Source organism: Artemia sp. Qi Xiang Cuo, unplaced genomic scaffold, assembly GCF_049724085.1.
Source record: "Artemia sp. Qi Xiang Cuo unplaced genomic scaffold, ASM4972408v1 HiC_scaffold_3196, whole genome shotgun sequence".
Lineage (NCBI taxonomy): Eukaryota > Metazoa > Arthropoda > Branchiopoda > Anostraca > Artemiidae > Artemia > Artemia sp. Qi Xiang Cuo.
The window spans coordinates 113,012-140,504 of NW_028300590.1; the positions used below are offsets into that span (position 1 = coordinate 113,012).

The 27,493-nt window shown below is 33.7% G+C and overlaps 1 protein-coding gene across 1 annotated transcript; it reads left to right on the top strand.

The window, feature by feature from the left end:
- The first annotated feature begins 2,313 nt into the window (after nucleotides 1-2,313).
- Nucleotides 2,314-10,680, top strand: LOC148938511 (uncharacterized). The gene is made up of 3 exons (XM_089107738.1): nucleotides 2,314-2,478; nucleotides 4,317-4,482; nucleotides 10,389-10,680. Exons 1-3 carry the CDS (start codon nucleotides 2,319-2,321, stop codon nucleotides 10,678-10,680), a joined length of 618 nt encoding a protein of 205 aa, XP_088963864.1. The 5' UTR covers nucleotides 2,314-2,318.
- The last annotated feature ends 16,813 nt before the right edge of the window (nucleotides 10,681-27,493 follow it).

Sequence of the window (27,493 nt, forward strand, 5' to 3'; positions counted from 1 at the left end):
TAAGAACAAATTTTGCTGTATAGGCTAATATTGATTGATTGCCTAGCCCATATTTTATATTTGACTGTGGTATAAAATTGACTTTAGTTATGGCACAAAAAGGAAAGTGGGTTTGTAGTGTGTAATTTTTTATCAATTACCAAAAGATACGTTTGATATTTGCTATGCCAGTGTCATATTTTAACCAGTCATTATGATTGTTTTAACAAACTAATGATTGGATGAGTTTAGTATTGATTATATCTAATATGTCCTCATTAAATTTTGTTGGCTGAATGAATTTCCTAAGTGCATCCAAAATTATGTTAAACATTGTCCAAGCAGAAGTATAGCGATTGCATGCTAAACTTCACTTGAATTGAGCATACCCTAAATATTAACCAATTTGGAAAATTTTTTGCCCATGTTGTTAACTTTTGATGCAGACAAAAATGGCAGGGTGGGAGGTTTATAATTCTGAAGTGAAAATATAAGGACCACCCTAATATACAGGGGGTATTTTTTTCTGTTAAAAAAAAAATATTTGTCTAAATTTTAGAAAATATATTTACCGTCTCTCCATTTATATGTTTGTGAATGAATGCCATTGAAAACTTAACTATTACCCTTTGAAGGTTGTCTGAAGTATCTTATTGAACCCTTTTTGGCTCCAAAGGACATTGACTCTAGACAATCCTTGTTTTTTAACATTGCAGCTCTTAGAAATAAATGTGCAACACATAAGGAGGTCCAAAGAAAATGTATTGAGTCACATAACTTTGCTTAATTCAGTTTTGTAAGATATTTAAAGAATTTGACAAAATAAATTCTGAATAAAAATATAAATTTTCTCAATAGTTTAAAATCCTACTCAAATAAAGTGAGGTAAAGTGAAGCAGTATAAACTTTAGGAATATTATGTGTTTGTAAGGCTGTTATTTTGGAAATGTTTGTCTATATTCAGAACAAGGTTGTAATTTGCTATAGGACAGGGGGCAACTGTCTTCCAGACCCTCAGTTTGCCCTCCTCCCTCCCCACAGCTGAAATTTAGTTTCTTCAAAATCCATGTCAAAGCTAAGATAGTCTGCATAATCATCCAAAGAAATAGGCCAATTTTCTTTAGTATATCTATGCCTTTATGGCTCATTTTTCAGTTTTCACTGTGTTTGGAAATACTTGTTCCAACTTTCCCCCTCCAAAGATATTGAAAAAATTATGCCACCAATTGAGATGTGTGGTAATTATATATTATTGCGTTGTACTATTAAAAATTTAGTTTTGTCCAGGCTTTAGTTTTTTCTAGTCCATTCATTTCCACTTATTGTAAAAGCATAACTTCCATCTATTAGGGGGCTGGGTGAAAAGAGATTTAATAATATATTTAAGTGAGTATTTTTGAATTTTTAAATGACTTCAGAATTTGGAAGTGTTTGCTTTTGAGTAGACTAAACTTGTATAATGTAAATGTATCAGAATTTTGAAAATATCTTTTTTCCAGACAAATTAAAAAGATATTTTCAAAGGTCATGTCAATCCATTGGAATTCAATAGGGCAGTATAATTTTCACAAACTGGTTTAATAAACAAGTCAGGGTCATGTAGTAAAGGAGCTACCAACATGGAATTGGGTTGCACATAAACAGCAGGACTTACAAAGAATGATGAAAAAGTTTCATTAAAAATATAAAACACATTTACCCTTAAGAAACCAAGGATATATCACACTTGAAATGCTGCAGGCTTCTGGAGATTTTTGGTTTACAATAGTTGCTTTGTATCAGCTTCTGTTTAACTTTAGGCCAAGTCATCATTTCCATTGAAGACGACAGTCCAAGTTGATTTTTTTTTTTTAATACAAACCCTGAAACACAATAAAGTTAAAAATACTTTAGAGAGCACCATAAACTACTCCAAAATTAATAAGTAATGTATCATAAAAAGATGAGTGCATAAAAGTTCCAATGTTACTATATGGTTTTCCATCAAGTTAAATTTCTCTCTGCCAATGTCTGTTACAAATTATAATATTTACTGGTTAAAAAGCCCCACCCACCCCCCTTCCAAAAAATGAGTGATCTGTTGATTACATTGACTCTTCCTGATTCATGGACATCCCAGTAAAATTTTGACAGTTTGGTCTCTTTGTATAGAGTTATTAATTTCCCCTATTGAAATTAGTTGCAAAACTGTCGCAACAGCTGTTCCACAATCTCATTAAGTATTTTTTATTAATTACTTGTCATATCATAACAAAATAAATTTTTTTTTTGTTTATGTTATGTTTCTACAAAATATTTTCTTCCAACTCAAATAGCTGATTCTTTTCAGGTTTGGAAGAATGAATACCATAACCAACATGAAGCAGTCAGTTTATGTGAATTTGATTATCTTAGTACAAAATCATCCTTGTTTATATGATACAAGTGATCAACTATATAAAAATACAAAATATAAAAATGACAGATGGTCGGAAATAGCCAACAGTCTTGGATACCAAGGTAAGCTTCAGTAGACCAGGCCTATTCTATTTATTTTATTTATGCTATTGCAAACTTTTTGATTAAGGATTTCTTGCCATGTTTGAAATTAGTTGTTTAAAGAGAATAAAACTTGAGTTTAAACTCATGTGAACTTCCAGAGCCTCTGAAAATTTATTCATTTTGCTAAAAAAGTTTCTCCTAGAATGTTTAAATCATCAGAAGAATCTATGTCTAGGAATTTTTATTCTCTGTTTGATTCTGTATTCTCCCATTGCCTTTGATGTGCTCCATAGAACAAAGTCCATCAAATCGTCTACATAAATGAGGAAAGAATGAAAACTCTAAACTCCTGATTATATATAAAAAACAGCTTATTTTTTCCCTAATTTTTTATTAGTTTTTTGGGGGGATAAAAAAGTAAAGGTTGTAGATGAGTTTAATGCCTGTGCCACATCACAGTCACATCTATTGATAAAGAAAACCAAATATCATGAATGACAAGGCAATTTTCTTGATTTTAGCATCATTCCTTATTTAAAAAGCAAAGTTAAAATTGCAACAAATTAGTTTAAAGACTTTGCACCAACAGTAATTTGTGTCCAACTGTTCTCTACTAATACTGAGTCTTCTTAACTTTTTGAAAGTAATGGTTATGTTTCCTTTGTCTTTTTGATTTCTTTCATATATATTTAATTTGCATAAATAATCTTTTTGCAACACAGGTATAAGAAATGTTAAAAAGTTGGCTTCAATTCCTGAAAATCTCATAATCAAATACATAAAAGTGGTGTGTATAAAAATCTATTGAAAATATTTCTGAAAGAAGGAAGTTTCCTTCTTCCTAAACATTTAATATATTTAAACGTATTAAAAATAAAAGATGTGCTTTTTAACCAATTACAATAAAGAACTACTTTAAAAACTTAGTTTTTGAAAAATAACCTGTTCCCTTGATATGATCTTTAATTTGATATTGAATATAGTTAATCTCATTGAGCAATGAATTCCTATAAGCTCAATCAATTCTATTCATTAAAACTGAGGGTACTCGGCTGCAATTGCTTTTATAATAGGAAATGTTGGAAAAAGTAAAATTGGTATTATTGGACACTTATTAAAGATAAAATAAACATACCCTAGAATGGGTACCTTGAAAATGAAAAGATACCACTGAGGAGCTGTCATACCTTTATATCATTTAGAAGACTTAAATCCCATGTATTTTAGATGTAATTTATTAGGCAGTGCTAGCATCAAGAAAATTATATTAAGTTTGGACCTACACATTAAGAACAGCCATCTACCATTCTATGTTAATAAGTCAAGGGTAGCATTTTCAGGGTTTTTGGTGATCTTGTATTGGTTCTTTTTGGATACAAAGATCTCGTAAAGTTTCTGAACTCATGAAATATATTACATAGCCTTTTGCTTTAAATGCTGCTTGCTTGATATTCTGAATAAGCTTTGGAAAAGTCTGAAGTACACCAGATTCAGATCTTGCAAATCCTGCCAGGAAATAAATTGACCTTGTGATTTTAAAATACTTTTGTCAAAATATTGTGTCTCTAAGACAAGAGGCCTTAAAGTGAGATATATTGTCTATAATACACAACTTGTAGTCAAGACCCATTGTTGGGGTCAGTAAATCATCCGCATTAAGTCATTTTTTTTAACTCATGGACAAGGTTTAAATTCACATTCTTCTCAATAATTGTGAAATTTAGAATGTTATTTTTGCAGCAAACTGGAAATATGCTACAATTGTCGCATGATTTTATACAATAAAACTGTAATACTTTCTTTTATTTTTCAACTACAATTCCTTTATTATACTACCTTTCTTGTCAATTTTCTAGTGGAATGGTGTAAATCCACATGGACCTATCTGCGGAATCAGTTTATAACAAAAATAAATGCAAAGAATTCCAAAAGAAGTGGAGATGGTGGTGACAATCTTGATTTTCAGAAATGGCCTCATTTCAGGGCAATGCAGTTTCTAAGGAAATATCATAATCCTCGAAAGTAAGTTTTACAGTAAGTTTGGTATTTTCTACAGCATATTTTAGTCTTGTTCATAATTTACTGTAAAATCTTTGTTCTTGTTTTTTTGTTCTTTGCTATATAAAATTTATGGTCCAAATAAGAACTAAATGTCTAAGAGAAAGCAGCTAAGAAATGATGGAAGGGAATGCAGTTGCCCTCTGGTGATTTTACAGTACCTCTTCAACATGTCCTGAAAGTTTCAACTTAATATCCTTAGTTGTTCTTTATATATTAGTTGTTCAGTATTGAACAAGAGTTCAGTATTGAATTAGAGTTTATAGAGTTAACAGCTAAATAAGTTTCAATTCAGTCGGATAAAACACATGCTTAAAATCTCAACAGCTTAGCTTGCGTAACTAACAAGTTTGACCACTACTGTGTATTAGTGAATTGTTATAGCTGTGACGTCAGAATCTTTTAATTAGAGACATAGCGATCTATCATTCAACGAGTGAACTTAAATGACTAGTTATACCGGTCTTAGACTCTATCATTTGGATACTGCTTGGATACTTGCCAGTGGGTCTGTATTTGATGAAATTCTAAATGAAAACATAAATCTCACCTGAGAGCGGATTTTATAGCTAAAGAAATATGTCGTCAGTCAGCCAGAAAACTTTTGATGATGGAATGAAGGCACTGGGAAAGAAACTGGATCTCATAATTAACCAACAAAAAGAGTTTGCTGTTACATTGTCCTCGATTTCGGATGAGGTTCAGACTTTGAAAAATGAATCGAAGTCTCGTGATGCGAAGATTGCTAGTCTAGAAAGCCAGCTTGAGGAGCAAAAGTCAAAGTTTGATACAATCGAAACGAAACTGCTGGAAATCGAAGCAAAAGACCGAAAACTCAACTTAATCATCTTCGTATTACCGAAAGAGAAAAACCAACAGTCAGTTCTCACGAACGTGTACGTTTCTGACATCAAAAATGGAAATCAGTGATAAAATCCAAGTATCACAGTGCTACCAAGTGCCTCAGAAGTCAATTGTGTCTAGTCGTAAGGCGATCACCTCTCCAGTTTTTGTAACAGTGTCGACAGAAAAAGATATTCTATCAATCTTCAGTTCAATATCAAAGCTGAAAGGAACTGGGGTCCGGATTTGTACGGACTTGCCACCCAAATTAAACTCTATTAGAAACGAGTTACTATCTAAGGGTAAGGAAATGCGTGAGAATGGATCCGCTCAACTCACACGAGTGAAACAAAAAGGGGCTAAACTCTGGCTAGAGTATAAATCGGATTCTGAGTCGCAGTGGGCAAAAGCATAAGAAATATTAAAGGCGACTAGTGTATGATGTTAGATCAATCCCGCTCTAGATTGATAATTGTTTCGTTTTTGTGATGAGATATGTTGATTTTTATTTTTATGTGTTATTTAGGCTAGCTCGGTTCAAGTTTATTTTGATTATTTCTACCCCAGTTATTTCTGTTCTACTTATACCTTCTCAACTTGGATCTTCTCGAAGGATGATAAGCATAGTAGGTTTTCATGACTCGGCAGTGGTACGGGCTCCTTATCACGCGGGCTTATTGGCGTGGGGTGGGATCTTTCGAATATTACTTAGTTGACTTTAAAGTTTGCGGGTGCGGGGGGGACCGATAGACTGGTGGCTTTGGAGGGGAAACCCCTTAACCTATCTTTACTTTCTGAAACTTTTCATGTATTTGGTCAAAGAGAAAATAACACTTTTTCTAAAATAAAACCGTCATCGTACGTTTCTCCTGATGAAATAAATAGACTTGAAGATAATTCATTGCGAATGGGGTTTGTGAATGTACAAGGACTCATGAGTTCTATTGATGAACTAACAAATTTATTGCCAGCAAATCAAATTGACATTTTGGGGATTTGTGAAACATTTGTCAATGATAAGATATATTACAATGTGAAAATCCCTGGATATAATTTCGTTTATAATAATCGACTAGTCAGTGAAAAAGATGGCCTTGGGTTATTTTTGAATGATGGAGTGCAGTTTAAGTGACTGCCTGAACTTGAAAAATATAATGTTGAAAAAGTGTATGAAATACAGGCTGTTGAATGTCGGCTTGGGACTAAAAGAAATTCAAGTTTGTGTTGTGTATAAGCCCCCGTCGGCCCCAATACCACTTTTTTTGCAATCTCTGGAGTCTTTACTGGCATCTTTGGATGATAAGGATGTTGTGGTTATGGGAGATTTTAATATAAATCTACTGGAATTTAAAGAAAATACCCATACAACAGAATTTATTACATTAATGACATCGAATTCCCCAATTCCTTCGTGTACAATTCCAACGCGTGTTGCATCGACTAGTGCAACTCTCATTGACAACATATTTTGAACAACACCAGCCACGTCTTCACAGGTTGTTCTGACGGATTTCTCTGATCATTTTTTGTTAATTTCTGATGTGAGATACCAGATTCATAAAATAAAATCCCCAGAAACAGCAACACGGATTATTAATAAAAAAAATCTAGTATGTTTAAAGGATAAACTGAATTTAACTGATTGGTCTCTTGTATTTGATGCTGATGAAATAAACTCTGCGACGGATTATTTTTTAGAGGGATTTCATACTGCACTTGATGAGTCGTGCCCAAGAGTAAAAAAAGAAAACGGAAATATAATCAACCCATCCAACCATGGGTATTGCCAGCCCTTTTGACATCAATAAAACATAAAAACAATCTCTATAAGACTTTAATATCTTTTGAAAGTGAAGAAAATAGAAGAACCTTCAAAAATTATAAAAACCTACTTTCAAAAATATTACGTAATGCTAAAATGAAATTTTATTTCGATTCTTTTAATGAAGTAAGTAAGTCCCCAAAGAAAACTTGGGCACTAATCAACTCATGTTTAAATCGATCGCGGACGTCTTCTTACCATCAAACATACGGGACGCCCATGGTAATACAATTGAAAGCGAACTAGAAATGGCAAATTATATAAAGTTTCATTTCGTGTCAATCGGGCAGTCAGTAGCTAATAAGCTCCAACGAAATATGTCCAATGGGCAATGAAATTATCCTACGTACCTAGGAAGTCCTTCTGAGAATTCTATATTTTTAACTCCGGTAACACAAGAAGAGCTTGCTAAGGTTGTTTAGCTTTTAAATAATGGAAATTCCCCGGGGATCGATGAGTCGTCGACCAATATTGTTAAAGCCATTTTACCTAGTATTAATAAAGTTATTTGTCATTTAATAAATCTGTCATTTAGATCGGGAACTTTTCCGGATTCTTTTAAAAAAGCGAAAGTTTTACCTAGCGGTAACACTTTAGCTTTTGTGGTGACCGGACTAATTGCTCAAATTATAGACCCATTTCTATTCATTTGGGTTTTTCTAAAGTAATGGAGCGATGTTTTATAATCGAATGTATAATTTTCTCTGTTCAAAAGATTAGTTTTCAAAAACTCAATATGGATTTAGAAAAGAGCATAGTACGCAGGATGCTATATTAACTATGGCACAATTCATTCACGAGTGTCTGGACAAAAAATAGACCCCGGCAAGTATGTTTTTGAACCTTGAGAAGGCGTATGATTTGTTAAGCCATGAAATATTGTTGTATAAATTAAACCTCGGTTAGATACGAGGACCAGAGCATGATTTTATCGCATCTTACCTAAGTCATCACTCCCAAATGACTATGATCAACGGTAGAGTTTCGGATCCATGTCTGTTGTCATATATTGGTATCCAGCAAGATTCAGTCCTGGTACCACTGCTTTTTATAATATATATAAATGACCTTCCATCAGCGACAGAAAACCTTGGTCTGAATGTTCTTTTCGCTGATGATACCGGATCATCACTTACTAGATATTCGGACGAGGATCTCAATGAGAAGCTGCAAATCGTATTTTCACAACTTCTTGTATGGCTAAAAGCTAATCGTTTGTCACTAAATGCATCAAAAACCAAATTTATCATTTATAGTAGAATTGGGCAGAATGCACGAGGAATTTCAACAATATTTGATCATACTACAAATATTCAAATTCAAAGGGTAACTTCGTTCCGGTATCTGGGTATTATTATTGATGAAAATCTGTCATATAAAGAACATTGTAATAGATTACGGGTTAAAGTTGCTCAAGGGGTTGGTATAATGCGAAGGTTTCAGCATTTTTTTTCCATATGAAATCCTACGTCTAATTTATTTTGCGTTGGTTCATTCCCATCTTACGTATTGTCCTCTGATATATTTGGCAACATTCAGATGTTATGTGAAACCGATACAAATTCTTCAAAACCGGACTCTTCTAATTTTAAAGAATTATTTACCATCACCGTCTTCGTATCCTAATAAGAGTAAAACTGAAATTCTATATCTTGTAACTAATATTTTGCCTGTTTCACAGATTTTCACCCTCAATTCTTTTTTATTTAAGGTAAAATACGACCGGTCGGAACTACCTACGTGCTTTCGTTCAAATAATTTTTTCCCTGTGCAACATGCCCATTCTTATGAAACCCGACATAAATGGAACATTCAGCACCTAAAATTAAGCACAGAGAGATCACGGTTCTCGCCATTATTTTCAATCACGGGTTCATGGTGTATTCATCTACCATTTATTGATTGCAGCAAATCTCTTCCAAATATAAAAAAGCTACTTCATTCTATCCTTATAAATAATTTTAAGAATTAATAATTTATTGAAAATCTGGGTACATTTGATAATATTGTTTTGTTGGGTGTTTTACCCTGTGAGATGCCGGTCATCGGTTATCCCTTATTCGCCCGTTGTTGTTTTTTTTGTTTTTTTTATTGGTATTTTCGGTGGATCTTTGCCCGGTATCGGTGGGTTTGTGGGGTGGGTGCCCGTCTATTGGTGAGTCATGGAATAACTCTTATTTATTTTTTTGTTGTCAAATAGGTTTATTCCGATTAATGTACCGGGTTTTTGTCATTCGACCTTGTGTCTCCGGCGTTTACCCTGTATTTATGTCTATTTTGTACAGATATTTTAAAATTAAACCTTGAACCTATATTGCAAATGTACTTTTTCAAAAAACATGATACTTAAGCGTCTTTTAACCCTTTTTTCGGAGGGGAGGGATTGCAACCTCAGAGGAATAGTTATTTGACCTTTGGACTATTAGAACAAAAATGTTATATCAAAATTTTTAGACATCCTTGATATAAAAAATGTGTAGGAGGTGGACTGGTTGCTCTCAAATCATGTTGAACTCTTAAAACAGCACACTAATTTTTTATTTCCGATTGCATGTGCCCCCTCTAAATTCTATGACCACCTCTTTCATAAGAATTGACTCTGAAATACAAAATTACTAAGCATTGCTTCTGATAAATGTATTTCTTATTTAGTATATGTATTTGTTCAGCCCCAGCCAAATAGTACCAGCATTAGACAGAATTTTTGCTATTTTAACTCAAGAATATAAAAAGGTAAAATGTTAACACTAACAAGTCAGACATTATACTTTTCAACCAAAGTCTGGTTCCCAAAGTATTTTAATCTAGTCTTGATGGCTTATAAGAAAAGAGCAATATTTAGTATTGGTGACTTAAAACAGGTATAAAGCTATTAGTCTGTAATTTTCAGTGTTGTATGTTCATTACCTATGGCAGAATGCTCGGTGACCTCCAAGCTTTTTCTTGTGTAGTTTCTTGGCAAAAGAAACAAAACAACTCCTAAAAATTCACTTCTGGACTACTTAGCAAGAAATTTTTGAGTCATAGCTATCAGCTGATTATGAGTGTACCATCAAAATTTATTTTTGCATGTCAGTAGTAATACATTCCCCTAATAAAAAGGAAAATTTCTATGATGATGTAGTGTTCCTTAAACACATACTGTACAAACAAATTAAATGATCCTCCATTCAATTGTATATTATTCATAAGTTTTATTTTGTAGGACGTCAGGAAATTTCGGAAACGAAGAAGAAACCATCACCATCCAGCTATCTGATGGTGATTTTACTCCAACTACGCCTGATTTTAATTTGGAAGAAGCTGATTTTGGATCTTCTTTTGCTGCCTCCTCTCATTCTGTTTCAACAACATCAAGTACCTACATTTTTCAGAATAATCTAGATGCTTCAAAATGTTCAAAGGTATTTGAAGGTGACTCCATTGCTAACTCCCTTTATAAAAAAAATTCGTATACTTCCAACAGATTTGGAATCCTCCCCTTCCACCTTTCCTAGTGTCCCAACTGCATCAAAGCCCAATCCTTCTATTTATCTGCCAAAAATGCCTTATTCCCGCACAATCTACATAGGAAAATCTTCACCAACCACGCAATACCCTGCTGCACCACATACTTTTTTACAGCCTGAGTGTTCTCCAAATCCCTTGTGTTCAACATCCATTATGCAAAATAAACATGCTTCTGTTAAGTCTTTCAAATTTTCCAGCCCTCCCAAACACCAGCCACAGTACCGGAATACTCCAACATTTAATATTTTTGAACCCTCAAATTCACCTTCAGCAGCTCCTAAAACCCCATGTGGTTCAAAAACAACTAAGAAAAGAGGGCGTCAAGTTGAGTCAATAGAGACACCAGTAGAGGATACCACAAAGGCATTTTTGGAGAATAGAGCAAGGAGGAAGATTAATTCGGACAGTTCTACAAATTATGGATTTTGCTGCACCTTAGCCCAAAATTTAGATAAATTGCCTGTTTTAAATCAAAACCAAATTCAAAAGGCAATTTTAGAACTAGTTGAAACAGAATTTTCTTCTTTTGATTTCAACGCATCTTAATTTTCATTATTAAACCTTTTATTCGATCTCTGCTGTATAATTTCGTCTTAATTTTTATTATTAAAAATTTTTATCTGATCTCTGGTCTCCAATTTTATTCCTTTAGAATTCAAGGTGCTGTTAATTTCCTTCCTGGGCTGTTGGGATTATACAGAATAGAAAATAGACTATCATATATATTAAACTGACATTGAATACAAACATATTGATTTATAAATTAAATAAAATCCTGGATAAGGCATGAAAAGACCTGAAATTGAGTTGATTGGCAAACCCTATGTTTGCTTTGATGTCTTTGGTGCTTCACAAGTTTTCAAACTTTAAGGTAAAGAACAGTAATTTAGGTAAAACTTTAAGGTAAAGCACAGTAATTTAGATTTTCACAGAGGTAATAATCTTTGTAAGAACTCTTAGAATAAGAATATCTAATTATCTTAAATATCTAATTATAATAAGAATATCACAATGTCTAAAATATAATGCAATTTTTTACCAAAACTGCAGCTTCATCTACAAGATAATATAACACATGTATCTTCTTTTAGTAAGAAGATACATGAATAAGGTCATCAATGCCTACCATATCTTTGTTAAAAAAGACAAAAGCTTGGTGATATGTATTTCATAATGTCAAAAATCGAAATTGAATACAATAATGATTTGTGTTAATGTTTTTAAATTTTGAAATTTTAAAGATTTGTAATAGTTAATAAAATTATTAAAAACAAAACAAAAAAAATACAGTGTCTTCAAAAAGCAGCTGAAAACTTGGGGAGATGCATACAATATTTTCTGAAATACTTGTGTATGGAAAAGACTATTTTTATCAAATAAGAAAACAATTAAAATAAATGCCATTATTAACTTTAGCATATGATTAAAACTAAAGTTTAAAAGCTGGTACGCTTAACTAGGAGCCAGTTATTCTCTTATTACAATTTTATTCTGATCGAGTATATATTTAAAATAAGACTCCAATCTTAATTTAGATGAAGTTTTCAAGTATTCTGAAGGAAATTGGACATTTAAAGATCCAATTAAGAAAAATTTGAAATATCTTCTAATAAATTCTAATCAAGTGACTATATTTAAATTAAAACTGAAGTATTAATTGTTGATGAAGCTTTTAAGTATGTTGAAGGAATTAAAAAATTGACATTGAAAATATACAATCAAAAAACCTTGTGTAATGGGGGGGTTTTATAAAAAAGTTATTTATTCATATATTTTCAGAGGTTTCCTCATATGGTAAATTTCAATTAATTAATTCAATGGGGAAAATTTGTTAACCTCTAAACTGATGGTTCGCGAGTGGCATACCTAAGTGGAGGCGAGACTTTATGTGTAGGGAGCTTAAATTAACGGTACAAACGGGGAGCTCGCATTAACTGCCATACTGAGTCGAAATCAGATTGAATGGATTTATTTTCCCTTGGAAGCGAGTGGAGCCACAAGGACAAGCTAATTTCGAGAAATAAGAGCATAAAGAGAATAAAATAAGAAGATGATGCATTTATTACTCACAGAACTGGAACAGAGCTCGGTATATCAAAATATTTGCAGTAAATGACACTAAGTTAAGACTGGTCACTGGTTCAATACTATTGTTCTGAACTGACAATCGACTAACTAGATAAGACTCATTCCCAAATAAGACTGACATAAGACTCCAAATTAAGACTCTCTCAATGAGACGGCTCCAAAAAGACTGCCTCGAAATTGCTAAGTTCTCGCTATCTACTCATTCCAATTTCGCCAGAGGTTACGTCCGGGCGTTAATAGCAAGTATACTATTCCGATCCTATTGGTTTCCCTATCTGTCACATGTTACTATTGGACCAATCAGCTAGTTGATTTTAATTAACTTTTGAACCGGCTTATGATTCTTCTAAAATTTCGCTTCGGAATTCTTCCCAGCATGGTACAATTTTTTACTAGATACAGAGTTTAACATTGTATTTAATTTATACAATTTTTGACATATTTTATGCAAATTTCAAACCTAAGATTTATTGTTACAATTGTAATACACTGTTATGCTACTTTTTAAATTTGACAATTAATTGCTACTTAAATTATTTGGGTTTATATTCTGGGCATTTTTTCTTGGAAAATTTTTGGGGTATTGGAAATTGATTCCATTACATATCATCCTTCCCATTCTTAACGATGTCCTCATCGTTGTGTTACCCAACTCTTTCTACTCTTTTAAATTTCGATCTCGCTTCCCCCCTTTTTTTTGACTTGGTATTTGTTGCTTTAATTAACTTAGCTTTGGTAAGATATATTTTTTTTTTCATGTTCCCGATTATTCTACTAGCCTACATGTATTAAAACATCACCTTAAAGTCCACCACCTATACACTCTATTTGACGAAAGGGTCAAAGAGTTTCTATTGACTAACATATTTGATTATATGATTATGTAATAATTATTGTTCCCTCCACCTGATACTAAAATTACTAAAATTCCTTCAACTGATATGCTAATAATTCTACATAGTTCTAACTAATTAAGCACTGCCTTAGCACTGTATTTTATCACTGAAAATGGTACATATTTGCTTTTTCTCTAAACTTAACTATATTTCCACCTGACATCATAATGATACGATACGTCATTGATTCTATTTGGTTCTACATGGTTCTAACTAATCGAGTTCTGCTTTTGCGACTATTCTATCACTTAAAATGGTACATATTTATTTTCTTTCTCTAAACTTGACTATACTTCCACCTGACACTATAATGATACGATACGTAATTGATTCTAATTGGTTCTACATGGTTCTAACTAATCGAGTTCTGCTTTTGCGACTATTCTATCACTTAAAATGGTACATATTTATTTTCTTTCCCTAAACTTGACTATACTTCCACCTGACATTATAATGATACGATACGTAACTGATATCAAGGCACTAATGTATATATAAGATAAATGATTGGGAATAAAAGGTTTCACAATATAATTTTTTAAACTTTATGTATGATTGCAGCATTGGGAAAATGCAATTTACACTTATTTTCAACTGATTATGAAATGTTGTTCAGTATTCACTAAAGTTATAGTTAGATACATAAGATTCACACTTACTTCATCATTCTACGTGTCTATAATACTCACATACGTTGTCACTTTATTTTGGGCTTCCGTCGAACTAATTATTGTGTCGGCTAATTGTTTATGGTTTGTCATCTTGGTGTTTCCTCTTTTGGCACTTGTTGCTTGGGATAAGCGTTTACAATGTTCCTAAGTATGACTATTTGCACAAAATTGTCCGTGCGTAGTTTGTCATGTCAAATACGTTGAATTGATGTTACCGAGTCGTTGAAATGTTCACAAGGTAAATAAATCTTAGGGAATTGGTCACCGGAAACGGGCATCTTGATCGATGGGCAGGGTATCTCTTCTTGGGTATTTTTATACTCGGGAAAGTCTAATACTCGTACAGTCTGTTTCCCGTAAGTTTTTCACATATAGTCTTTCCTTTATTTGGACTATGGGTTATGTAAGACATGGAAGCGTAACTATGGATGGATTAAAACTCTATCTCAGGTTCTATATTTGATGTATTGTCTTTGATTCTTGTTATAATGATATATCATTATTGAGGGATAAAACGATAATGACGGGTTGGTTTCCTTCTTTTAACATTTCGTTTTGGGAAAAATTTAGCGCGTACAGTTTATATTTCCCATAAAATTGATTATGATTGGTTCCTCTTCTCATGGAGGATAGTTTGGTTTCGTTACCTCTAATTGGGTATGTTCAAAACTTGATCTTGGCCTCTTGGTTTAACATATTGTCTTTGATCTGAGGCTTAAGATATACCATCTTTGAGGAATTGGCTCCAAGGTTATTCTTGGTGTTATAAACATTAGATCTTTAGGACTTTGCCGTCTAAGGATAGTTATTTGACGGATATTTATGCAGTTTTATGACATGACTGGTCGGGGTGGATCATTTCATATATGAATATTTATGTATTGAGTTCTTGATTCGCCGATAGTGGTTGGGGTAGTGTTACTTGGTACTAGGCTTGGATGACTTGGATTTTCATCAGGTCATTGTCTTCGGGGGTTTCCTTGGTGAGTACTTTTCGGTGGTTGACAAATGATGAGAGTAGATGCTACTGGGTTGTATCTGTGTTGCTTGCTGGTACACCTATAGTTAATCTTCACTGATTATTCTGCTTCCTAGAATACAAATATCTGGGCAGAATCATATGCTCTTCATAATCACACGAGTTAAGACACGAACAGCAATAATACAATATTATACAGGGACTATTGTTTTTAATAATAGTCATAATTAGTCGTACTAATCACATCAATTTATTATGGGTATATTTAAACTCAACGATAAAATGAATAAAAGCAATCATGCTCTACATGCATATTGTAGCAATACTAGGTTACTACGAGACAATTTAAGTAATCATACGAGAAATGATCATGTCTACAAAAAATATAACACAATATGAAATTTTCAAGATTTGGTGATTATATATATATATACTTGTATAGATGTGCGTTTGACATCTGTTTAATACTTAATACATTTTTAAATGTTATTCAACACTTATCTACTTTAGCATTAACTTTTTTTATTATCTAACTACATGCGAGGTAGGTTACATGGTTTTATGAGAGGTCTTGATTTACTATAAATTTTCAGGTTTTTACTGTTTATGCGCGTCCATGCCGCTTAAGAAATATATCTTTGCAGCAGCATGGGTTTGAACAGAAAATAAGTAGAAACTTGGGACTGGACATGGCACGAATGAGGACCTCTATTCCCATTCGCTCGATAATGTCCTCCCTTACTATCTTTATCTTATAGGTTCTCAGGGAGTTCCGGGTTGAGGTTTTGCATCTCAATTGGCTCGATATGATCTGTCTTTGCTCTTTTTCTACGTGTTACTCTAAACACTCTTCCGTAATTTAGGTTCAATGTGACTCGTATAGAATACGAGATTATGAATACGAATCCTACTGTCAGGAGGGTATACCACCAAAAATTTGTTGAAAATAGTCCGTATCTACTTTCTACATACGTCAATCTTTGGTCCTCATTAGTAAATAGGGGAATTTGAGAGTCTAAGGCTTCTTTTATTTTTGTTAGTGGTAAGGTTCCCTTGATATTCTCTATTTTTGACCATATTGCGGTTTTCCCTTCTTCGTTTGCGATATTAGGAATTGTATATGATAAATTTATTGGTTTGAAATTGATTATTTTGGGGTTTACTATATTCGTGCTTGTGGTTATCAATGGTGTTCGTACCGTGGCTTCTTTAGTTACCAGTCGGCATCCTTGTTTTATGGTTTTCGTACCTACATCTTGTAGTAGTAATTCGGTTCTGTAGCTTGGATCGATTCTTTCTGTGTTATTATAACAAGAGATAGTCCCGACTGTTTCTTTTGGAACAGAGAATAGCCATAGGTCATTTCTAAGATGAATAAATATTTCTCGCTTAGTGCTACATATTAATGCTTCACATGAACTTGGAATATCCTCTTGTTGAGTGTCTTTTAGGAATATATTTAACATGCAGGATCCAGGCTTTACATTATAAATAGGCAGGATTAGTTGACATATACTATCTTTGAATGCTATACATTTCTTAAGGTCCTGTGGATTTGCTAAGGCATATTTTCTTCTATATTGATCGACAAATAAGTATTCCGCTTCGGGGGTGATTGTCATGAACGAATTGGTTCTACCTATATTGGCTGGAAACGTGGAGATTTTATACAAGTCATATATAGATTGTTGATTTATTAATGGAATTTTTACGACTGCAAATAGTTGTTCGCTTATTTCTGTGATATGAACCTTTAGTTTGGTGTAATAGTGGAACAGGTTTGCTACTTCTGGTTCTGTTGGTAGATGTAGACCGAACGTTAGATGTGTTTATTTCGTCTGAGGTACTTTTTATGTTCGAAGGGTCCACCAGGTCATATGACAAGGTTCCTCCGGTAAGGGCAAATAATGCAAATTCAAATTTGCTGACGTCAGTTGCCAAGTTAAGTAAAGACATTGTCACTATCTCTAGTGATACCATGGTTAGACTTGAATCGGAAATCACACGATCTACTTCATTTTTTAAATAATTCATTATGTTTAATGTCTTTGATATTTTCTTCGAGATTGCTTCAATTTTGTCTCTCTGATAGATGGCTATACTGGCCTGTATTTTTTGGACATGTAGGGTTATGTTCATGGCGTTATTTAGGTTTCCTACGTTTTCCCTTAGGATATTTAGGTCTTCTTCAGTCGAAACCCCAAATAAGCGTGAGGCTAATTCTCCTACTATGGGTATTAAACTAGCTGATCTGCGGTATTTGCTTTTTCGAAAAAAAAACTTCGAAGATTCTTGTGGTACTTTGCTTTAACTTTTGTATTTCTGTATTGAATAATTCAAATAGTGTCTGCAGTCTTTGTCTATATAATATTAGGAAAGATTGGTGAATCGATACCCGTAGAGCGTTTTTCTCGTTTAGCTCAGGTAATAGTTCAATATCTTCCTTTGCCGGCTCGTCGGCCATCGCTAATCTTGCACAAGTACGTTTGCCATCTATTGTCCAACATTTCTTATGTACGTAATCGTCTTTTTCCTCTCTCTTAGTTTTATTTTTCTTTTCTGCTGTTTTATTCGCCTGTACCTTTATCGTTTGTTTTTCGCTATGCCTCAATGGTAGTCTTGCTATACAGCATTTCTTTAATGAGCCAATCGACTGAGTGCAGTTAAACATAGATCCAGTTGACCATGTCCATTTTGTAAGTATCATTGGTCTTAAATAAGATATTGTAGTCAAATTTCTAGGTAATTCCTTGCTAAGTGCGCTTATTTCTGGGACTGTTCTCGTCGTAGTTTCCGACATTGAAGATTGTATATCTCTTACTGGAGTCTCATATGTAGGCGTGGTTGTCTTTGTGTCTTTTCTTTTTCTTTCAGTAGGCTTCTTATTCTTATCATCTTGTTGTGTATTTGAGAATTTTAATTCCTTTAGGTTAATAATTTGCTTGTAATCCTTTTCCTTTGTGAGTTTTGATATTATTCTCTTCGTAACATTTTGTTCAGCATGATTTTGCCATAATTCCTTGAGAAAAGTCCATAGGCTCGGTATTTCATTTAGCATTGCGTAATTTCCGTCATAAAGTTTATTTTTCTTGGGAGTTGCTAAGAAGGAACGTTTTGTATATTTTGCTGTAGTATATTCGCTTATAGATCCGTCCACATTACTTAATTCTCTTTTCCTTCTGTTTTCTCTATTGCTAGTTCCTAGAGCTTTATCTATCTTTGCCATTTTCTTATCAAAGTCATCTATTAGGAATTTTGATTTTAGTTTGGGAATTACGGGGGAAGGACCGCCTGTATTTTCCTCATGGTGCATGTTTTTAGTTGTCTGCAGGCCCTTGTCTAATTTTAAGAATTGGAATATGAAGTCCTTTAATTCATTGGTATTTTTCTCCAGTCTCATTACTTGTTGAAATAGGGTTTCAAACGGTTTGGGATCCAGTTTCATAAATAATTCCCAGGCATTGTGGCTTGCAAGTAGCGAGTTCTCATGTTTGAAGATTATTCCCTGTTTTACGATATCTTGGGCTATAGTTTGGGAAATGAAGATTGTTATGACATTTGTTATCCACATCCTTTTTGCTGTTTCTGGAATTAATATTTCATTAGAAATTATACAGGAACACTTCTTATGATAGATAATTGAACGAGAACTTAGATTCCTATTATTTGTTCTTTTTTTTTTTTTTTTTTTTTTTGGGGGGGAGACAAGGTACTAATTTTGATATTATATTTATACTATTTTATGATAATCTTTGTTGCCTTAAGGAAACAAGGTAATATTAAGATTCGCTGTTGTACAATTCGTTACTTTGTGTATGGTTATAATACTATTTCTTCTTAGACTGCGGGGATAGATACTTTAATTACTTTCAATTAAGAATTTAATTTTATTAACAAAAAAGTGATTTGTTTAACTTTAATTATTTGACTGCTTAAGCTTTTTTGATTTCTTGATTACTATTGATTTTGATTGATAAGTTTTAATTCTTTTAAACACAATTTCATTTCTTCTCGCACTGTATAGTGCACGCTTTGGATTGTACAAGTACTGTTTGTAATATTTTATTTCTTGGAGGGGGTCATGTTTTCCTTGATATTTTACACAGTTTGGATTCCCTTCAATTTTGTAAACTAATTTTTGCTTTTTACATTTGTCGAGGAGTAGTAAATCTGTCTGGCAAGGACCTTTAACATACCAGTACCGGATTTTATATTGTTTTTGTAATTTCCTAATTTCATGTTGAATAAAATGGAGATATTTTCCCTTTCTACCGTTATATTTGATTCCTAATTTGTCTCTCGCTGGCCGATATTTTGGGGTGTTTGCGAGATCTAGACCGAACTCATAAGATTTTACGTCAAATTTCCTTAAATCATACTTAACGTCCCATTTTTTCGCGAAGACTTCCTCCCCTGACTTATTCACGACGATCATTGCAGCCGAATATATGACGTTTTCTTTTGCATGTCTGATACATATGTACTCCGTATCAATAATTGCTTTGGCCATTGCTCTGAAATGAAAGGTAGTTTCTATTGAATTTTGTCTCGTTATCTTTTTCAAGATTGGTTATGATCATGGTACACTCTAGGTCGAGGTCAAACTACCTTTTCACCGGCATTTCCTCAATGCATCAGGTACTTATTCGTTCGACCGTAATTCGAGTCATCTAAGCTCCATATTAACCAATTTTGAGTGAAAAACAAGACAACTTCAGGTTGAGGTTGAACTACTTTTTCACCGGTGCCTCCTTGCACCTGGCTATTTGTGTGTTCGAACACAGTTGCTACCCTAAAGTTCCGTACTCTAGTTTAACGACTTTGCGGTTGTGTTTTAGGCTTAAAAGTACAGAGACTTTTCGAGAAACTACCTTTTTGTCAATATATTGATAATGTATTTCGATCTCGTAACATTTATTCTGATTCATAGTTTTATAAATATTAATACAACACTGGTCTATAATGCACTAACTTTTTTTTTAAATAGTGATAATAATCGTTATTCATAGTTACAACGCTTTGGGTAATATTATGAGGTTCTTCTACCATTCATTTTAACGAGATTATTTTTATATATTTGTGAGATTATTTGTATATACAGTTTCTTCCGCTGATGTTGGGTTTTAATTTCAATATGGGTGCATCATCCGGCAGTGCCGCTTTTGAACTTGGAGATGCAAGCATATCGAGGAGTCAATAATTTATAAAGAGATGAGTTGATCTTCTCATGAGAGTTCCCCGGTCAAACTATAATGACCAGTGAGAAAGGTATCACGGGTCACAATAGCTGCCCGTCGGCTCCCTACGACTTACGGTAGTTTTGTCCAATTCCAAAACTGTAGTTTCTCATTATGTGGTGATCAATTTTCGTAACTGCCTGGTTGTTTTTCATAAAAGAGCTATGGCCCCAACGGAAACGGGATGTTATATAGACACCACCCTCCGTTTCCGCTTGGCCACAGCTTCCCACGACTGAGAGGCCATCTGCTTAAGAATTTTGACGAGTAAGCAGTTGTAGTGTTTGCCAAGCAACGTCTTGTTGTGCACTCAAGTCTCATATCGACGTAACTTTTTCTCAACAGAGGGTGAAAGTCAAGTGGTTGCATGGTGGAATAACATATACCATGCTCATTCTTGGCTCTGACCTCCTATGTTTGGGGGTTCATCCATTCTTATCATCGTATAACGAACGGACACTATGGCTCTTATTCCATTTTTAGATTTTTTCATGGGGTTGTTCACTGACTATTGTTTTATTTCACTTTTATGAGTTAGGATTATCACGTATCCTGGGCTGTTACTAATTTTTGAGAGAAAAAAAATTTTTATTGTCAACTTGGAAGCGCATAAGGTACTACTACTGACTTTTTATTTAAAAGTGTGCTTCGCCTTGTTTTAAGTGTGTTTTTTTTGTTTTAATAAAAAGAAAAAAAATTTCTTTTTTTCATCACCGTGCGAAGCGCATGAAGTACTACTACTACTTTATATAGTACTATTACTTTATTTAGTTCCATCTACTCTGATTGAAATATTTATTAATTTATTTTCTGCTCATTTCTACACACTTAATTAAAGGGATTAATTTATTTTGTATTGAATGCGATTTGTTCCTAATTGCTTGTTTTGGTAGCTATTTAATATTGCTATTTGGTTCAAGTTGACTTGTGTGAAGAGTCGCGCATTGATATTTACTTAATTCCTTTTAAATTACGTAAGGATAAAGTCCTTATTTAAGCGTACTCTAGAATAATGTTAAATTGGTGGGATACATAAGTTTGTTAGTCGAGATAAAGTTTTACCTTATAAATGAGTTGAAAGAAAAACACGTTCACCCTTAGGTGTTACTCATTTTATCCTGTGGCGGAGTTATCGCCACGTGGCAACGGTATTTATCGTCAAGCGCGATATTATCTAAAAGTTTTGTAATTTGTCATACGGCCTATAAATTTAATTTTCTTTTATTTCCTAAATGAAAATTAAAGTATATTTACGCTTTTTAGTGAACTAATTGGTTGGTTGAAACTAGTTTGAACTAATTTGCATGTAATAAACTACCACAAGATATAACTTCTATTGTTACAAATTCGTTGTGAATAAGATTGAAAAATATGTGAATCAAATCGAAACTCGTAGTCTAAAACTTGTTAGATTTAAGTTTCTTTTGAAAGCAAAGTCATTACGTGCAAGGAATTGTCATAATTGACGGTCTTGTTATATCGCAAAATAAAGTATTTTCAATCATAACCCTACTGGGTTGTTGTGGGGCACGTTATCCCTATTCTGGGGGCGAATAATTAGAAATCGGAGGATTGGCCCGGTTTTCGCCTCAAAATGCGCGAATAGTTGCGTTCAGTCGAGATCTTTTTTTGTAAACGTTTATTACGTCCCACCATTCCTCTTTTGTGGCAGAGCTTATACCACATGGCGCAGGTATGATATTATCTAAAATTTTGCAGGGATTTATTTATGCCTTTGATGATTTTAAGAAGGATTTGATTCGGTAATTACAGTTTTGAACTACATTTTTTTTTTCGTTACAACGAACCAAATTCAGAACGTTACAAGAATTTGCCAAATTACAGGATTTGGTCCATTACTTGCAATTTGTTGAACTTTCCATTTCGGGGTTGTTTCATTGGTTTCTTTATTTGGATGTTTAGGGACTATTTGTTTGTCCTTCGTGTTCGCGTATAAATACTAGGTTTGTCATCATGTAATTTAGTTCAAAACTTATTTATGCTTTGGTAATTACGTGGTGTTTTGAACTCAACTAGCCTATATTTTTTTTTTTAATTGGGATTTCCATGGCTAGCATGTTGACTAAGTTGCGTTTCCTATTTATCGAGATAGGCTATTGCCATCTTAAGTGCCACGCTGGACTTCAGTGCCATATTGGAAGGTTGGTGCATTCGTTAATTGTTTTTAACTTTTTTTTTTTTTTTACTTTTAGCATTGGTAAAACAGTAATACTCCTTTTTTTGTTTATTTAGGCTTTTGTTTTAACAACGAGATATACAGGGTTAAAAATGATTTAATGGCTTGTTTACATATATTTGTGGTTATCTCGGACGCTTAAGGCATATTAACTGTTATTCTACCTACATCCATGTTTTGAGTTTAATTTGTATGGATTTAATGAATCCACGGCGCCCAATTTTTGAAGGTAGTTACCGTATTTTAGGACTTCGCTAACTGGCCTTATGCTTTTTATTTTTTTTTTTTAGAAGGCCTTTCTCTTAGAAGGGCGAAATCGCAGTTCTATTTCTACAAGTACGATGGTGAAGTCCACCTTTAAAAGTTCCCTGTTACTGAAATCGTTCTGTTTGTCACGCTAATCTTTCACGGACTTCTTTTTCAAATTTACTATTTATTATCTGACTGCAAGGCAGAACAATTTTATCTCCTCTTTTAGAAGATATCAGCCTAGTCCTATATATTGGTATTGTCACAGACGCCTTACCTAATTGCTCTATCTACGAAATACCATTTTTTGTAATTTCAATTTAATGGCCCTACAGTCGGTGATTATTCAACCTTTTCTAGTCCATCCCGCCGCGCTATTGACAAGCGATGTCTATTACCGCCCATAATGCTTTAATGAGTCTAAGTTTGTTCGACAACGGGTCGTTATCGTGAAATACGATGTATGCCTATGGTTGATATTTTTGGAGTAAAATAATTGGTTTTGTGTTTTTAGCTTTTTGGAAAGTTGTGTCAGTAATTGCGTATTATACATATCCATGCAATTGATAATTTAAATCTCAAAACTTGCAATCCAGGAGTTCTTGAAATATTTCAGGCAAATAGTTTTATTTGAGGTGTGATTACTTCTGACTACGTGGCGATTTTTGTAAATTAGGCAATTAATTGGCCTATTTTACAATGGGAATGGCAATGGTAATTTTCTATGCCAATTTCAGCTAAAGTTATTGACATGATTGTTATTTTTTTTACTATGCTTTCTTTGCCTAGCGCGAAGGAAGTTTGCGTATAGTTGAACAATGATAGGAAGTTTAAATAATAGTTTGCGCCAGGTACATTATTCAGAACACATACAGCCGTTAGTTACAATTTTAATTCATGGTATACGATTTTTCGTCATATATTTGCTCATCAAAATTGAAAGTTAATCGATGCGTCTTTTCTTGAATTAATTTTATCATAACTGAGACTTTTTGACACAATATTTTGGAACATTGATAATATATCGAAAATAGCTATTGAAGTTGCTAGGCAGCGTGGAGTTTCTAGTCGTCAGGTAAGCTGTCCACGCTATGTTTATCGAAATTATTCAAGGTATTTGACACACTTAACATGAAGATATATTATTTATCATTTAGCTAGGCTATGGAAAAAATTTTCTCTTTCGTTTTTTTTTTTTTTTTTTTTTTTTTTTTTTTCATGTAAAAATTTAAGTGCCTAGGCTGGCAATTTAAGTTCTACAATTTGATTTGGTGAAAGTACTTCAGTGGCCTTTTTCAGTGGTCGGTTTTTGAATATGATTTGTTAATTACTTTCAGGGTTACTATTATTTTTGTCGTGTGCAAATTATTTAACAATATTCTACATCTAAAGACACATTTAGGCTAACGGGGCGGGGGAAACACTAAAAAAATGCATGTGTTAATTGGAACGGACTTAAAGACTATGTTCAAAATTGATCGGGAAGGGGATAAGAAATATACAATGGGTAATTTACTGGGGTAATTTCAACTTTATTGTCGTTTTTTTTTGTCTTTATACTTTAAGAATAGTATATTTAGTGAACATTTACCATGCTAGGATGTTACTTCTAAGATATTTGTTCTTGTTGAATAGGCTTTTCACCATGGAATCAAGGTGTAACATTCTGAGCTACCTTTATTATTTCATTACCACTATTTTTATATGCATATCTATATATATATATATATATATATATATATATATATATATATATATATATATATATATATATATATATATATATATATATATATATATATATATATACATATACACATATACACACATACATACACATACATATATGGATACTTGCTACCTAATTTCCTCAATTTAGCCGTAAAGGAGGAAATAAAGTTAGAGAATTACTATATTCTTCTGGCAAAAATATAGTTATCTAGTTTAACGAGTTTTTACTACATTTTGTCGCTAAACATCACATTCTATAAATTGTAATCATTTTAGTGTATTAGAGGGGGATTTTGACGAAAAAGAATTTTTACCTTTTTTTTTTAGTTCAATTAATTCTCATGTCTGATATTTCCGAGTTTTCTGTACTTTCTGGCACTGGTTGGGTTGTGGGTGTGCCTTGTGATGCAGAGATTTCTGAGGAATCTTGGCCCGTAATAACATTCTCTTGGGCGTCAGGGTACTGGGTCCTCGTAGTTGTATTATTGTCTGTTGGAGGATTCCGTTGATTAGTTTCCGCTTGGGGTTTTATGGGGTGGTGACGAGCTTGATTTGGAATTGCAAAGTATACGGGTTGGGATGGTCCTTCGTTGTAACTGTTGGTAAGAAGATTTTCCAAATGGGGGCTGAGGGGTAGGTTAATTTCTACAGTAAAACATGTTGCAACCATTTGTTCCAAATTTGAGCAAAAATCTCTCTGTTTCTGTAGTTCCTTATTAATTTCGGCATGGTTCTCTTTTAGCTGTTTCTCTAAGCTATCTTGTTGCAGCTTAATTATTTCTTTTTGTGCCTTCAAGTGGTCGTACTTATGCTGCATGTCCAGAATCTTTGCTCTCTGGGGTGCCAGAAGTTCTTGTATTGCCATCGTTACGGATAAGATAGTACTATTCTTGTAATCTTGTACTTTTTTACCAATTTCCTGCATTTTATCGTATAATACTTGCAATTTTAGGATCTGGTCGGGATCATTATATCCCTCGACAAGCGCGGCGTCGCTTATTGATTCCATTTAGTTCTGGATTTTAGCGATTTGCTCTTTCAGCTCCAAAAATTGAGCCTCAATTAATTTGTTTATTTGTTTAGTAACTAGGATCTCATTTATTTTCTTGTTAATTATTTTTTGGGATGCCTTAATCTCACTAAGGGATTTAAGTATAGTCTCTATCATATTTTCAATTTTTCTGTTATCAATTCGGCCGATGCTTCTAGGAGTTTTGCTCGTACTTGAAATAGCTGATCCATATTTGTTCTGTCTGTAATAGGGTTGCACTAGTTATCCCTCTTTCTGTAGGAGGGGTTGAACAATTCTTGTTTTTCTTCTATCTTCAGGATTTTTTTTCAATCCGGAATCCAGTTTATCTGGAAAGATTTAACTATCAATTTTTTGAGTTTTTAAGGGTCACTTTAATTGTAATGTCTTGTTTATATGTTTCCTTTTCTTTAAAAATGCTCGTTTAAATTTACTATTGACTTATAAGTTTTTGGGGTATTCGATTCCTAAACATATTTCCATTTGTCTGGTTTCCTACTAATTCTGCCAGATTTCGTGGTAATTTCCTGTTCAGTTTCCGGCGTTTTACTCTTTTTGACTTTCCCAGAGAGATTAGGTCAAATTTCTTGTATTGTTTCAAAAAGAATTTCTGACCTTTTGCCTTAGCCCGTTTCGCATGTATGGTAGCCGAAGTAGATTTTCGTTTTTCTGTATCTTGGGGCTCATCGTCGGATTTAGTAGAGCTAATTCATTAATACTCATCATTAGGGCTTTCTGGGGTCATCCTTTGAGATTTTGGGGTACTATCTGTTCTTGCTTCATATATCTCTTTTCCTCTGGAGGTAGAGGGTTTATTTTCCATTTCCTCACGCTGAAGTCCTGTTTCGGATGAGTTAAAAGATTCCTGGAAACTCCGGGAGGAGTCAAATACCTTTGGGGAATACCTCCACTACTTGAATGCCATATCTTCCGGGGGGAGGTGTATTTCATATCATGGTCTGTTTCCAGTAGTGAGATTCCTTGTGTTTTACTTTAAACACCGTTATGTGATGATATTGTCCCAAGTTTTCATTTTCAGGGTCTTCCTGTGCCCAAGGCAAGGTATTTTGCCTTGTTTTTATGGGATAACCTATAATGTCCATTGCTTCTTTCAAACTTTTTGTACTGTTATCACTGGGGGGAGTCTTCCTCCTTTTTGCACCTGGGGTTTCTAGAGCTCTGTTTAGGTCCTCCTGTAGCGACAGGGGTCTTTCTATCGGGGTTGCTGGGGATACCATGTCATCAGGAAATCTTTTGGGGGGACATGGGGTTGATATTCTATCCGGGAAAAATTGGGTTTTTGGCGACAGCGTATAATCTAATTCTTGCTCCGAGCTTTCTGTGGATGAACTCTCTGGGCTTTTTGGGGTTCTAGCGGGCTTGGGTATTAGGGATTTCCTTTTAGGGATGACTAGGTTTTTCATGGCCAAAAATTCTTCAAAATCTTCCTCTTCGCTATTGTTTTCAAAGTAGTTTTGTTTGAAGTTGAAGGGTTTTAATTCGGATAGCCTCGATTTAGGAAATTCGTTTTCCTCGCTTGATGAATCTGAAGATGGGGGTTTGGGTGCCCACCTAACTGGGTACTTGGCTCCTTTTATACGGCTAACATGTGCCTTGTATGTTCTCCCGTTTTCTGGGTTTATGATTTTGAAAGTAAAATTATTGTCGTATTTTTTGATTATTCTGTAGGGTCCCGAATATTTATTGGAAAGTTTCTTGCCT